The 14,943-nt window shown below is 29.6% G+C and overlaps 1 protein-coding gene across 1 annotated transcript; it reads left to right on the top strand.

Annotated features, from left to right (window-relative positions):
• The first annotated feature begins 1,874 nt into the window (after positions 1–1,874).
• Positions 1,875–14,650, top strand: LOC116766218 (nose resistant to fluoxetine protein 6-like). The gene is made up of 12 exons (XM_061522687.1): positions 1,875–3,166; positions 3,723–3,961; positions 4,374–4,597; positions 5,253–5,389; positions 7,196–7,377; positions 10,726–10,868; positions 10,945–11,113; positions 11,316–11,509; positions 12,877–12,997; positions 13,229–13,418; positions 13,611–13,753; positions 14,083–14,650. Exons 1-12 carry the CDS (start codon positions 1,921–1,923, stop codon positions 14,620–14,622), a joined length of 3,528 nt encoding a protein of 1,175 aa, XP_061378671.1. The 5' UTR covers positions 1,875–1,920; the 3' UTR covers positions 14,623–14,650.
• Positions 14,651–14,943: the final 293 nt, after the last annotated feature.

Genomic DNA, 14,943 nt, shown 5'->3' with positions numbered 1-14,943 from the left:
TTTATTAATTACATATATTTGACTATTTATATTTCTTTATTGATTAATTCACTTTCTCATTTCACGGCCTTCGTTCGTGCTGCTACGAATTTCTTACCTTTTTTTTTGTTTTAAACCAAAACCAATTTTGATGATATTTATTAACAAAGTGTTTTGCAACAATTGATTTCAGTTTGACTTCCTGATCGTTACCAAATTCAAAAATAAATTCCAATAACCAACGAATAGACGCCCTGGCGGACACGGCTTAGCCACATGCTTCGGTTCATTTGGTTCAATTTGAGTGCAAATCCTTAAAAGGGTCAAACAGGAAATATAAAAAGGTCTTTATGTATCTCTCATGATATATAACGTTATTTATCGATGCTTATCTTTTCAGTACCTAATATTTAGAAATCATGTATCATTACAAATTATAAATACTGCATTGTGATAAATATAACATTGAGTTAAGAACTAAACGTTTATGACAGTACTTAGTAACAATAGGTTAAGACTAAACAATAGGTTAAACAAGTAATTTAAATATGAATTTTAAAAAAAACCTACAGATGGAAAAAAAATGTAAAAAAAGAAGAGTGAGAAATACAATGGGAAAATCACAGTTTTATTTTAAATGTGTTAGATTGAGATCGTTTTAAGATATTGCATTAAATTATATTACTATTTTATAGTACTTTCATTTATACTATTTATTATTCGAGTTAATGTACCTCGTTCAATTTTATACTACAAAAGTGTTATGATCTTAATTCAAAAGGTTATAGGGTTGAAAATTTGTTGCCTGGCATTATGTGTGATTTCTGATGAGTGCCAATCGCTCGTGATTGCGACAGTTTTCAAGGAGAAAATTAGTGCAAAGAAACAATTGTTGAGACATCATGTACCAAGAAATAGTATTCAATACTTTTAATTAATTTCTTCCCAAAACAATAAAAAAGAACGAAGATTAGAATTAGAAGCTTTCTTCTTTTGGGGTGGGAAAGTAAATAGATAACTTTTTTTATTTACAAATATGATGACTGGAATACGTTTCTTAAAACTACGTTTCTTTTGTAAAATAGGACTTCTAGATATTATGTATATGTCAATAGTCATGCCGTCGGCAAAATGCCAATAACATTTATCAGTTAAAATGTATGTTTTAGTACATTACATAATACTATTCAAGAACAAACAATTGGGACACAACCAATTACACTATACTACAACTTTTGCTGTTTCTATTGAATAAATAAAAAAAAAAATAAGCCACTATTCATAGAACATAGTCTACTTCGTTTTGTTTATGTTGTCCAGTACAAATATTTATATTTGGTGGAAAGTAATTTTCTATATTATTAATTTAATGGCATCAAGATATTTCTAAATGATTTCAAACTGTTTGTGTTGTGGAAATCAATATCATAAAGGTACTCGTTCTATCTTTTTTAATTTAATTAGCCAGTATTTGAAAAATATTTCATGGTATAACAGTTATTTATAAAAAAAATCTGGAAGTAGAAGGTGAAAATAGAAAAACTAATCCTATACTACTGATTTTTATAATATTAATTGTTATCTATATAATGATAATAGTAAATGACAGTATGTAATTTAATCAATCTGGTCGTCATTAATCGACTCACAGACATACAGTTGCTTTTACTATACTATTTTTACATTAGTCTTGGCCGCATGCCATTAACTGTACCCTTGTGCTATTGCAATCGAACTAACTCCGGCTTCCACTAATGTTTTATTTCTAAAATTTTCACTAACAAATAATCGGTTAAATCCAACCACAAAATAAATCCCATAACCCAACTGTAGTGGTCAACGGAATATTTCAAAGTGAGACGGAAATAGCATCAGCGGCTCTGGCTGAAGTACGTTTCAGTCGTAAGTATGATGGCGCCGTGAGCGTCTCTCGCGTCGGCCATGGTGTGCCACAGATGGACTTTAGCTCTAATTTTATTCGGCCTTCCTATATTAGCTACAGTAGGCGCATTCCGCGTGCGCTTACCTGGAAGTGTTTCTGAAGTTAGGCCCGATTTAAAAAAACACAAATGTGAGAATTGTGATATTGGTGACCTTAACTTTGACCGAGTAGATAGTGTTAGAAAGAGTGAGAAGATTCCGTACGATAACGTGAAAAGTATTCTTAGTGAAAAACGAGATTTGCTTAGTGAGAAGTTAAAAAAAATAAGCCATAAAACCATAAAAACTCAAGATGATCTTGATGAAACTGAACAGAATAAGGTTATGGGCAAAAATGAACACGATATTTCAGTCCACTTAAAAAAAGATAAAGAATCGAAAACAAAAGTAAAGAAACCGTCAATAATCTTAGACTTTTCTGATGACGATGATAGTGATATTAACGAAGACGACGATGACGAGGACGAAGATGACATAAAACAAGTAGTGAAAGAAGATTACAAGAAGAAAGTAGATATAGTTCCAAAATTTACACCTAAAGTAGAGAAATTAGTACAGCTACCAAAATCAAAGGACAAACTGATTGTAATAAATGAAAAAATATCTGACAAAAAAGAACCAAGTAAGAATGAACCAACGGCACAAATTCAAGAAGAATCGTTTAAAGATATCAACATAAAAAATGTTAAAACTGTTGCTAAAGATAATAAAGTAAGCGATGACATCGAAAAAAAAAGTAAAAGTAAGGAAAATGATTTAAGCAAAAGAAAAATTGAGATCAAAATAGAAGAAAAAGATATCGACAATAATGTAAAAAATACTAAAAAGTTGTCAGAAGATAATACAAGTATAAAACACGGTGACAAAAAACACCTAAGCAGTAAGACTTCACAAAAAAAGGATGAGTTAATGAATGAGAGTGCTAAAGAGAAAAAAAATGAACAGGCGTCGAAAAAGCTATCTGATCTCAAAGAAAGTACTCATGAGGAATCTAAAAAAGATAAACCTTTAAAAGTAGTTGATGCTACAAAAAAAGATATTGCAGATCAGAGTACTTCGAAAGACATTCGTATAATCTCAGATGCATTACAAAGAAAAAATTTGTTACATAGTGAGTTTGAAGACTTCTATTCCTTCTTACCTACTTTTGCACCAAATTTTACACGAATACACAATCCAGAATGTCGACGTCATGGACAAATACTTTTAAGACAGCTACGTGGAAGTAAGCTTTGGGCTTTAAAGAGTAAGTATAAATAGAATTAAATATTTTTTTTTAATAAGCAGCTTAATTATGTAAAAACTAAATTAGTTCTGTATTCATTAAAAAAAAAAACTGTTCCGAAAAAAATGAATGAGAATCGAATTACGAAAACTACAACATCAATTTCTCTATTCTCTTTATTCGAAGTTTTACTAGTAAAATCTTTAAAAGTCGCTTATATACTGTATACTGTATACCGCTTATAGGAGGACATATTACTGATTCTGTTGTCAGTTGCTTTTTTCTGGCATCAATTCCGAGATTTCATCTACTCATGCTAGATACAAAAATATAAATAGTAACGAACCACATCTTTTAATTCAAGGTTATTTATATTGTGGTTTATATCTTTTGTTTTAATTAAACATGTGTAAGGAGCGTTACGAACGCGATGGTACCGTTTCAAAAAAATTCTGAAATTAATAAAATATTTAAAGAACAAAGCGCCATTGAGTGTCTTATTTGCTTACAAAATAAGCAAACTGCTCCCCAAAGGATTTGCATGGGTTAAAAAGTGTTATACTTTTTTTTATTACAGTGCTAGATGCTACAGCAAAGTTTCCCTCGGGGTTTCTTCAAGGGAACGGAATCCAGTTGGGTGATTTTGACCAGTGTTTAGGGGTACGAGCAAGAGTACAACTGGACACTGGCAGCGTTGTTAGACTACAAGGAAAATATTGTCTAGCCATGATCGATGTCAAAGCTGAACACCCAGAACTTGAAATACCAGTTCATTTAGCACAGGGCAAAAATTTGTTTAAAAGTCGCATTGATGATGTGAGTTTCTACGGTTAATTTTACTTGTAGTTAAAAAAAAAACCTATTATAACTTTTTAGTGAGACATTAATTACTTATCGATTCAATTAACGATTCAATTCAATTAACAATTATTGTAATATACATAACGGCATTCCATAAACAAAGCTTCATAAGGAGTTATTGTTATGCCTGATGCGGTTCACTTATAGTCCTCCAATCGACAATTAACAACCCCAATAACGTACTGTCAGGTAGCTATTGAGATAATTATTATTATCGACATACATTCCAATAAAAATAATCTATAATAATTTGTAAATATCGTCAGTTCTTATTGTAATATAACAATTATTAGAAATTTTACGTCTGTGTGTTGATAATGGGAATATATATGACATTGTTGTCTTAGTCTTGTTCTGATTTGTGTAGCCAGGTCACTTCGTGCCTAGGTTTTCAACCCTGAGTTGGGGAGTGTGCATACCATCGGCTTGTACTTCAGAAGATGTGGAGGTGGTTCTCAGAGATGCTGTTAAACATTATCAATACAAGACTGGTATTAGTACCCGGATCAGGGTCGATGAACATGATTGTTTTACCAGGAAAGGTAGTAATTGGTGGAAGGAATGGATAGAGTTACCGACTGTTATAACTTTGTAAGTTTCTTTTAATAAGTTCGCTTCTGAAATATCATTTTATATAGTCTTAAATTTTATAAATATTCCTTGCAATATTCGATTTCATTATGAAAACACTGCTTTTTAAGTGTATGGTATAATTTTCTATATAGAAAATAGTTTGATTTTGCTTTCAAAATTCTCATTCAAGTTAAAGTCGCTATGATAAAATAAGTAAAAAAATATTAATCTTTGGTTTTCCAATATCCGGTGTAAATTGTTTCAAGTTGTGTAATTTCCAATCACGGAAAATTTTATAGGAATTATTATATTACGTACGACGTACTTCAATTTTCGTTTTATCCGAATTATTTATCTGTTTAATTAAATAAATATAAAATGTCGAAATGTCAGTCTATTTATTGGCATTAAAATTGGAATCTCTCAGTAAAATTTTGGCACTCAATTACTGACTCAATAAAAATATTCGAGTTTTCGCATCAAATGTAGATTTAGGAGGGATGTAACTTATTTATTGACCTTTAATCAGCACCTTTGCCTCGTAATCAGTCTTTTAGTAGGCAGTAATATTTTAACTAGTATTGAAAATGTATAAAATTATTGATGTCTCTTCATTTTGTTAAATAATTTATAATTAATTGGCACAGTATTTTTTTTTTAAATTATTTTTCAGATCCTTGTACGCGTTGGTTATCCTGATAGTATTGATAGCGACAGTCCAGGATATGTCTGCTAGAAATGATTCTAACCACGAGGAACATGAAGAGGAGAATAAACAGATGAAAAAGCAAGAGACCAAAACCAGTTCAGGTAAATAAAGTAAAGGATGTCGACGACCTTACATTAAATGAAATTTTGATTACTTGTAAAATTTTGTATACAGCCTTCAAATAATAGTTAAAATGAAACAAAGATTTCTTGGAGAGACAACACTACTACAGGATACTGTTAAACGGAAAGTTTAAACGAACCTTCTATTATAAAACTGATAATTAAATTTAAATTTAACTTAATCTTTCTGGATCATGAATTGACGTACACGAATACGATTATATTCATGTATTTACGAAATAAATACTTCAGTAATATCATATACATTTTAAATTATACTAAAAGGTTTTTTCTTAATAGTTATTTACAAAAACTATTACGTACAACTGAATCCAACCTTTACCTACATTAATGAGAGTTCAGCGCTACTGTGATTGTAATTGATTTGTAACGTATTAATTATCATAAATTATTACAACTCAAGTTGCGGCATCAAGGGTCACGTCAACTAATTGTCTATATCACGGACCTGTGACATATTTATCAATGCCGCATGACCTGCCACAACAATGATTTATGACCCTGGAGTACTTAGGCCGTCTGCATACAAGTGTCTATGTAATTTGGTTATATTGAATCTTTTGTTTGTTTCGCTCAATTTAATTTTTTTACAACCATTTCTATTCGAGCCTTTTAGTGCATCTGTCATTTCAATCCACAAAAATATAGACAAAAAAAAATTATATATATTTATAGCTATAACAAATTTACTTTTATATGTTAAGAGTATAAAGTATACAAAAGTACAGAGATATTAGTACAATGTACATTTAAATACACTAAGTATTGTATAAGCGTTTGTTATTACACAAAAAAAAGGAAAGAACAATACGAATTCAAGCATGAATTTACTTATTACATTGTTTGTCGTTAGACATGAATTTAAGAATTGTTTAAATCACAGCCATAATTAATGTCCGTTTACAATCAACCTTTTAGTCACAAAAATATTACACACATTATTCAGTGTGCACACAGAGTACAGCAATAAGCACGTGGTTGACACATTTATGCCTCAATTTATTATGAAATTTCATTATAAATTTTACGTTCACAACCAAAATCTGATAGTTCAGTAGACGTAGTTTCTCTTAAAATATGGTTGGCAATAAACGTATAAGTCTTATACGTAAAAAAAGTCACTTTTATATTCCAAAAATAAATTATATTCATGGCTTTGTATCTTACTTAGTATATGCTTACATAAAGGACTCATTTTATTTTCAACAACTTCAACGTCCCACGAAATTTGTATTAGCATAAATAAATTTTGAAGCCTCTAAACCCCAGATAGAAACTCAAGTTCTTTTCTAAATCAACCAACGAAATAATTTATTATGTAAATTGGGGCCGTCGACGGTTAAACGTCACACTGGCTTTCAAGTTTCATGGTTCACTTTTCTTGATATTTTTATTTGAGTGCATTGTTAATGAACTCCAATAAAATTTATTCTAATATGAAAACATCATTTTTATAATAATATCATTGATATATTTTATATATTATGATAAAGTTGCTAATTAAAATGTGTGATACAATATTCCGGGGATTCTGTTATAACTATACAGTAAAGTTGATGGTAATTAATTATAGCAAAAAGCGCTTGGAATATAAAGCATTGAGTATGACACTGATTCATTGAGAGCACCTGAATGAACGGGAAGTAAAGCGAATTAACTTTTATCAATGTATCGTACATTCTTCGAATACATTCTATCACCGATCTACTTTTAATGGTTTATATTAAAATGTAATGTCTGTTATAGTATATATATTTTCAACAGGTGGCTTCCTGAGCTGTTTTTCTTTGTACCGTACGCTGAATAAGCTTATAGCACCAGCAAGCGAGGATGAGATAGCTTGCATCCATGGTATCCGAGCTGTTGTAACTGTGGCACTCATAGTCGCTCATAAGTTCCTACCGATGGCTTTAACACCGTACACAAACCGGATACGTTTGAGTGAGGTTTGTCAAAAATACACTAAAAAACATACAATCTAGTTATATGCATAGTTATGGTCTTATTCTTCAGAGGTAATCGATTAATTTAATTTCAAAAGTCTAAAAGGAATAACAACAATGAATATTTAATTCATCGTTTACACGAATCTTCCATCTTTGACTTTTCCTTTGTTGTAACAAGTTCCTGGTATTGATCTGAATATCTAGCACAAAGCTGTTACACATTTTACGAATACCCACTTACATAGGAACGCGAAGTTTGTAAGCTGAACGTTTTGTTCCGACGCTTGTTATTCTGTTCCACGCGAGCTATGCTTGTTAGAAACATTGCATAAACTAACAAAATTATTGTCTTCTTCATTTATACTTGATTAAATTTGGTATAAATAGTGTTAGTAGAACTGATTTTATGCAACATTTTTAATCTTATTTCATCTTCTAGCAGTAATAAGAAATTTAATTAATAGAAATTTTCAAACAAATTCCTATTACTTGAAATGCCTTATTCAATTAATAATGCAACAGCGTTTTGCAGGTATATTGCTATTTTAAATAGCCAGGCTCATGGCAGTAAATTATGCGTATTAATTTTAACGGAGACTTATTTATATAGAGATGTTTGTCAGAATATAAATGAATACCTATTATGACTATTTATTTTTAGCATGATTTTTTTTGTTTTAGAGCTCTGAAGTTCAATGTAAAAATATACAATTTCGACAATTTAGTGTCAAAACAAAATATTTAATTCTTGTATAAAAAAACCTTTCCGAAATATTAATGCAATAAATTTATAGGACTATTATTACTTAAATGTCACCTTAAATTAATTTTTTGGGATTTTTGTATTTTTTTTTTGTAGTTAAATTGATGGGAGACAATAATCGCTCAGCTGTAAAATACCTCTGAAACTAGCTTTTTACGGCAGGTATTTTAATAAAATATAAATTTAGATATTATTTTGGGACAGGAATATTTCAACTAGGTAGGTATATTTCACAATGATTTTTGGAAACAATTTATTTGAAATTAAATCAGCCATAACTTATTTTGTCTTTATTAACTAAAATTCTTTTCGACTCGATGGCCATTTTAATGTTAATCTTTATCAAGACTAGTGTAAATAAATATGAAAGTTATTTATTTGAACAAACGCTTATTTTTAATAGCGATCAATGAAACCGGTGACTAAGATTTGTTTAAATAATTGTTTATCGATACGTCATCTGTTTATTTTCATGATTGGATCACCAATCATAGAAATAAACATTTATCAAAATATTTTAATTTTTCTTTACTTTTTTTTTCGCAAAAAAAAATTATTTATTATAATAATTTGCTTGTTACTCTTTATTTAAGGTTTACATATTAAATAAGTACATTATATCAAATTATTCAATGAAAAAACATGAAAGATTATTCTATGTTTATATTATTTGAAATTATAAGATACTAGGTACCAGACCCGGCTGCGCACAGGCTCTTTAAAAAAATATAAAATAGCCTATTTAATTTTGAGAATTGTTAAACTTATATTATGATCAAATGGGACGCCCGATTTAAATGATTTAAAAAGTAATTTATAGATACTGATGTAAGCTTGAAAACGAAGAATTTTATTTTGATAAGACTTAATAGCTTTCCAATAAACGATTTAGGAATGCCAATTTTTTAAAGTTGTAAAATGGATATAGTATGTTAACCCTTAGGTATACCAATATGCTACCGCGGACTTTTCTATAGACCTATATAAGATACACAATTCCATCATATATTATTTTGCTATGTTTCAAAGGCTTTAGGCATCGTATTCGTTAAAAGCTCTCAGACGGCTTATGTTTTCCCAACATCTTCAACAAATATAGTTAATGTACACACAAGTAAATACAAAAATTTTACAAATTATACACTAAAACCTTCCTCGAGAATCACGCTATTGAGCGGTGATAACTGTTTGATAATCGGTGCAGTAGTTTTTCCGTTTATCGCGAACACATAGACAGATGCGGCGAGGGACTTTGTTTTATAATATGTATGGATTTTTAGTAAAGTATACATAATTAAAATTCGGTTTAACATACTCATTCCATGTAACTAGTAGGTGTCTATTTAATTTTGTCTCTACCGGAAAAGCGTCCATTGTCTAATATAATGGAAATTGAAACTAAAATCTTATAAAAAGAAGTTAGTACAGTCGTTTACTAATTCTGTTCTGATTACGATAAATTTTATACAATACTTTGTTACTGTAACTTCAATAGGATATGATTACTTTAAACAATATTAATATATATCAATATATTTTATTCAAATACAATATAATAATATATGATATATAATACAATGAAATAAACTATTTTAAGTGTTAAACGAAATTTGACAAGAAATTCTTACTGTTATATTTTAATTCGGGTTTAATCTTAATGAAATCGCACATATAAAAAAAAAATAGCAAACGAATTTCTTCAACAGGTTCTGAGTTTTGCTGTCATTAATTTAATATTAACATATAATAACTATCACCAACCCGTTGATAACAACCCGTTTTTTTGGGCTTTAATGACTATGACAAATTCGTATTATGAACTATCGGTTTAAATATAGGTTTAAGAATCTATTCTTAGGTATAAACTAAACTTCGAGTAACTTGTATGGGCAATTGTGATGTTTGAGATTTACTTTACAAGGTACCATCAGACGATTTGTCAGACTGTAATAAGGATAATATCCTTATTATAGTTTATGTGAAATTATAAGTAAGATAAACAAGTAACATATATTGTTTAATAGTGAGAGTTACGATACATTAACGTTTCTCGGCTTTTACAATCGAAAACATAATTGTATTGTAGCGTTTTCAACAGTCTAAATTAAAATACAGTCAAAAACAGTTATTAGAAAATTATTAAATTTAAATTTAACGTGTTTATTTCTCATTGTATTAATTTTCTAACAGAACGATTTATTTTTAGAGCAAGTAATAACTGTCTATTCAAAATATTGTTGCTTCGAAATATTATTTCTCATAATTAAAGAAAGCTAAACATTTTGTTGTGAATAGCTTATAACAACTCTACACTCAAATGGAATTTCATTAAGGATAAAAAATATTTCTTTTATTTCAAATAGCAATTGCTATGTTCTACATTTTAAACACAAATATTTCACTTGGAGTGTTTAATTTGTGACTCGGGAAACTAAAGTACTTGATAGTTATGTTCCACTTTTGACAATTTGTTAATGACTTTATTAATTTTGAAAAAACAAACCAGACATTGGAGATTTTTAAATTAATGCTGTTCTAAAATAAAGTTCACATTATATTAAAAACGTAATCCTTTTTTTCTACAGATCTTAAGCTCCTCTTTGTTGTCCTGGTGCAGAGCTGGTTGGATCTTCACAGATTGTTTCCTCCTGATAAGTGGTACTCTCACTTCATATAGGAAGTCTCCAAGTGATAATGTCGCAGCAAAATTGTTGTCTAGATATATCAGGTAGAAGTTAGTTTTCAATTTTGTGTTAAAGTATAATTTTATACACATTTTTTTAATGATTTCCATTGTTTTATAGATTAACGCCGGCTCTTTTAGCAATAGTTTTGTTTTATGCTTATGTTTGGGATAATATATCCTCCGGTCCCATGTGGGGGACTCTCGTTTGGAAAAATTCCCAGCTGTGTCGCGATGGTTGGTGGTGGAATATACTATACGTGCAGAACTACTTTGGATTTGAAGATATGGTATTTGTATTTAAAATATTAATTATTATAATTTTTTTGTCAAAATAAATTTGTTATTGCAAAAAGATATCAATAATTATCTCTGTAACCACGCAAGGCACTTTGTAATTTTGTTTGACATAATGTTCTCAACATACGTAGATCAAAGAACTTTGTCTAATTATCGTTTGCTAAAGAGGTAATATTTTTATTTTCACATCAGTGTGCTCCTCAAACCCACCACATGGCTATGGATTTTCAACTGACGATCGTAGGAAGTATAATTGTGTGGATGATCCAATCTGAGGTTCCGTTTGCTGGGTCCTTCCTGCCAACGTTACATATACTGTCTGCATACTCCAGATACACGACTGTACGGGATCATCGATTGACACTCTTGGCATATCAAGGTGTCAGGTAATTACTGTCTATCTAAAAACTTTAAACGTCCTAACTAGAAACTTATGGGCGTCCTAAAAGTTTAGGGCTAGATTATTTATTATGTTTAAAATTATATTTTTGTTTACATATTAACTTAATCGATACATATTCTAACAATTCAGTATAATATTTTATCCTTTATGATAGTTACATTTATCATTCTAATAAAAAGTTTACGTGCTCCGTGAAAATTATGCTACGAGGAAGGCATTAAAAACACAATTCCATTTGATTTATATAACAAATTAAAATACTGCAAAATAACAAGGTAACGTCTAAGAAACGTTCGACTTTATTTTATCATTGACATTGACTTAGATTGTCATTAAAATATACACCTTGGGCGTCGTTTGAGATTTAAAATCTTTATATATTACTGCAACATTAAATTATATGTTGTCTAAATCGTTGTCTCGTTTAAAAATGTAAATCTCTTCATTTGTACTAGTTTACGTATCACCTCCAGCTATTGGAATGTAATGCAGAGGATTAGTGACACATGGGACAGTGCTGTAAATGTTGGTTGAATTCCTGTATGTGTTCATGTGAATCATTGAATGATGTTTTGCTACTAATTTTGTTTATATATTTTTGGCTGTACAAATTGTCAAAGTTAATTTCCATCTTTTTATATTAATACATTTATATATGTATAGATTTTGAAAATTTTAGTGCCTTTTAATGGTTTGCAATTACAATGTTATCAATGTCACTCATTAAGTTTGGTTTGGTTTTTTATTTAAATATGTATATAAATTTTATTACTAGATATATTTATAAAAATATACGAATATTGCGGTTATTATTGACTTGGATTTTGATATTAAAGAAGTATTTTTAATATATCAAGTCTAAAAGAATTATATTACCTAGTATATTAGAAAAATTGGAGATGTTGAAATTGTTTATAAATGGCAATGGTTAAATTGTAGACCAATAACTCACTTATAGTCATGAAGTTATTTATATTTACTTATAAATTTAATGAAAAATTCTTTAAGGTCTTCAAAAATACAAAAACAAGAATGAAATATAAAGTAAATCATCTTTAAAATTAATACGTATATACTAAGATGCAGCTTTGTGTTTTTCAAGATTATACCACACAGAAAGATTTTTAGATGATTAGCTAAAAATCTGAACATTTAGAAGGGTGGAATATATTGTAAATCTTATCTTAATTCTTGGAATGGTGTCTTGGATACTGTAATAACAAAATTCCAACTCCCGATAGATGTAACGAGGTCTTTGGTATTCGTCGTTAATCACACAAGCAGTATTCGATGTGAACATCATGAAATACCTTTGGCTATCATATCACTAGACCTTGATGTTTGTTGTAGTGTCAGCCAACTATACAGGACAGGTCGATTGAGCTACACGTCTATTTATCATCGATGCTCGCCCTACTTGATCGGACTAAGCTTAGGGCTTTATCTTAGAAACCGCTCACGTCTCACTAAGGTAAGATAAAAAATAGATAAATTAGACTAAGTTATTAATGTTCCTTTTTGTCTTGTAATAACTTTGTGTTTTTATTATAAGAAATAAATCTTCAGGAACGATCTAAAGAAACAAAGACTGAAGTCTTTTTTCATATTATTTGTTTGATCTTTTACTTTGTTCTAATTTTAAAATTTATTTAATACCGAACACTAGGATTATTTTAATATTGAAACAGTTTATTTCTTTCAGCCCTTAGTATACTTAGGTTGGTTCATCTGTGGCACTTTATGGGGGGCAATATTTTGGGCGGGCTATGATTCCGGATACCTTGATTACCGGTATGACGTCACATACGCCGCGCAATATGCAACGCTTGCACCCGTCGCCGCTGCGTTAGCCTTTGCCTGGATAATCTATGCTGCTCAAAATGGACACTCCGGTAAATTTTAATGGATCGCAAGATAAAAGTTTAGCTTTAAAAATTTTGGTTCATTCAGTTACTTGAAAGATGTAGAGATACCTACATATGTTCAGCTTATATATTTTTCGAAACACGTAATATATATAAGTTTCTTTCAAAATATCTCAAGTATTGAATTTTTTAGAAGTTTTGTATAACTCATTGTTTCAGAAATTCTATCTCGAATGCTTTCCGGTCGTCCACTTCTATTTATTAGTAGAATATCATACGCGCTGTATCTTGTACAATTTGTTGTCTACCTTACAAACACCGCCTCTATTAAGGCTTCAAGGGAGTTTTCTCTTACATCGCTAGTAAGTAAAGATGTTTAAAGTATAAACTTATTACGTGTTAGTGCAAGAAATATTCAATCTAACTAATTTAATGACACTTTCTCAACATTAAATTCACTTTATCGTCATATAATTATTGAATTTAGCACTGTTTTTTGTAAGGTTTTGTGTTTGTTAATATTCTGTTTATTGCCTTAAAATATTTGACTCCTTACTGTTTGTTTTTGTTTTACTTCTTAAAAATAGTATCAATAATTTTAATTTAAAATAGAAGAGAACAATTCATTTAAATGTACTCTTATTTCTTATATATAATTAAGATTATGTAATCTCTATGTCTTTTGCTTCAGATTGATCTTCAAGAGATCGTTACTATTCTAGTATCTTCCATAATTCTCACCGTGACCTTGGTACTTCCACTGCAGTCGCTACCAAAGTTATTTGAAGCTCCAACAATCGATAACTTGGAAAATAACGATAATAAGGATGTTTCGGAATATAACAATTTGCAAGAAAAGCTAGAATCGAAATATAAAACAGATGAGAAGGAATTAATTTCAGAATCTCATCAACCAAGGCGATCATTTTTAGCTCATCGAGAAGTTTTGGAAGAAATACCAGAAGTCGAAGTAGAATATGAGGTACAAAGAGATTCACATGACGGTTTAGAAGAAATTTTAGAAGAAGAAGATGACGAAATGATGGATCGAGAAGAAGATGATTTAGAAATTATTGAGGAAGAACAAGGAGGTGAAGAAGATTTTTGGGCAGACAGGGAAGAATATTCATCAAGTTATTTAAGAAATGGCGATCAAGAAGTTGACGAGTGGGAGTGGACTGCAAATGGTAATGATGGAACAGGAAGTCAACATTACCGGTTTAACAGATAACTTGTTATAAATAAATAATTTAGACCTACTAGCTTTTTATTTTATTATTTATTTATTTCAATATCGAATACTTCATGTCAAGTAAATTTTATGAGAATTTGAATAAATAATATGATATTTAAATAAAATTACATATGAATATAATGTGTATGTAAAGTTTGTATGGAAAAGTAACTTAAGTTGCGAAAAATTAATATTTTGCTTTTTAAATTTCGAAGTGTATTTTATGCATTTCTATACTTCGGCCCTCTTTCCTGTTAGGAATTTTTAGGTCATTATTGTTAAGATTTCTTTGTCAAATAGAGACAAGAAGGTAATATA

This window comes from Danaus plexippus, chromosome 15 (genome assembly GCF_018135715.1).
Source record: "Danaus plexippus chromosome 15, MEX_DaPlex, whole genome shotgun sequence".
Lineage (NCBI taxonomy): Eukaryota > Metazoa > Arthropoda > Insecta > Lepidoptera > Nymphalidae > Danaus > Danaus plexippus.
The sequence above is the reverse complement of the archived record's forward strand: the minus strand, read 5'-3'. Positions and strand labels throughout refer to the sequence as shown.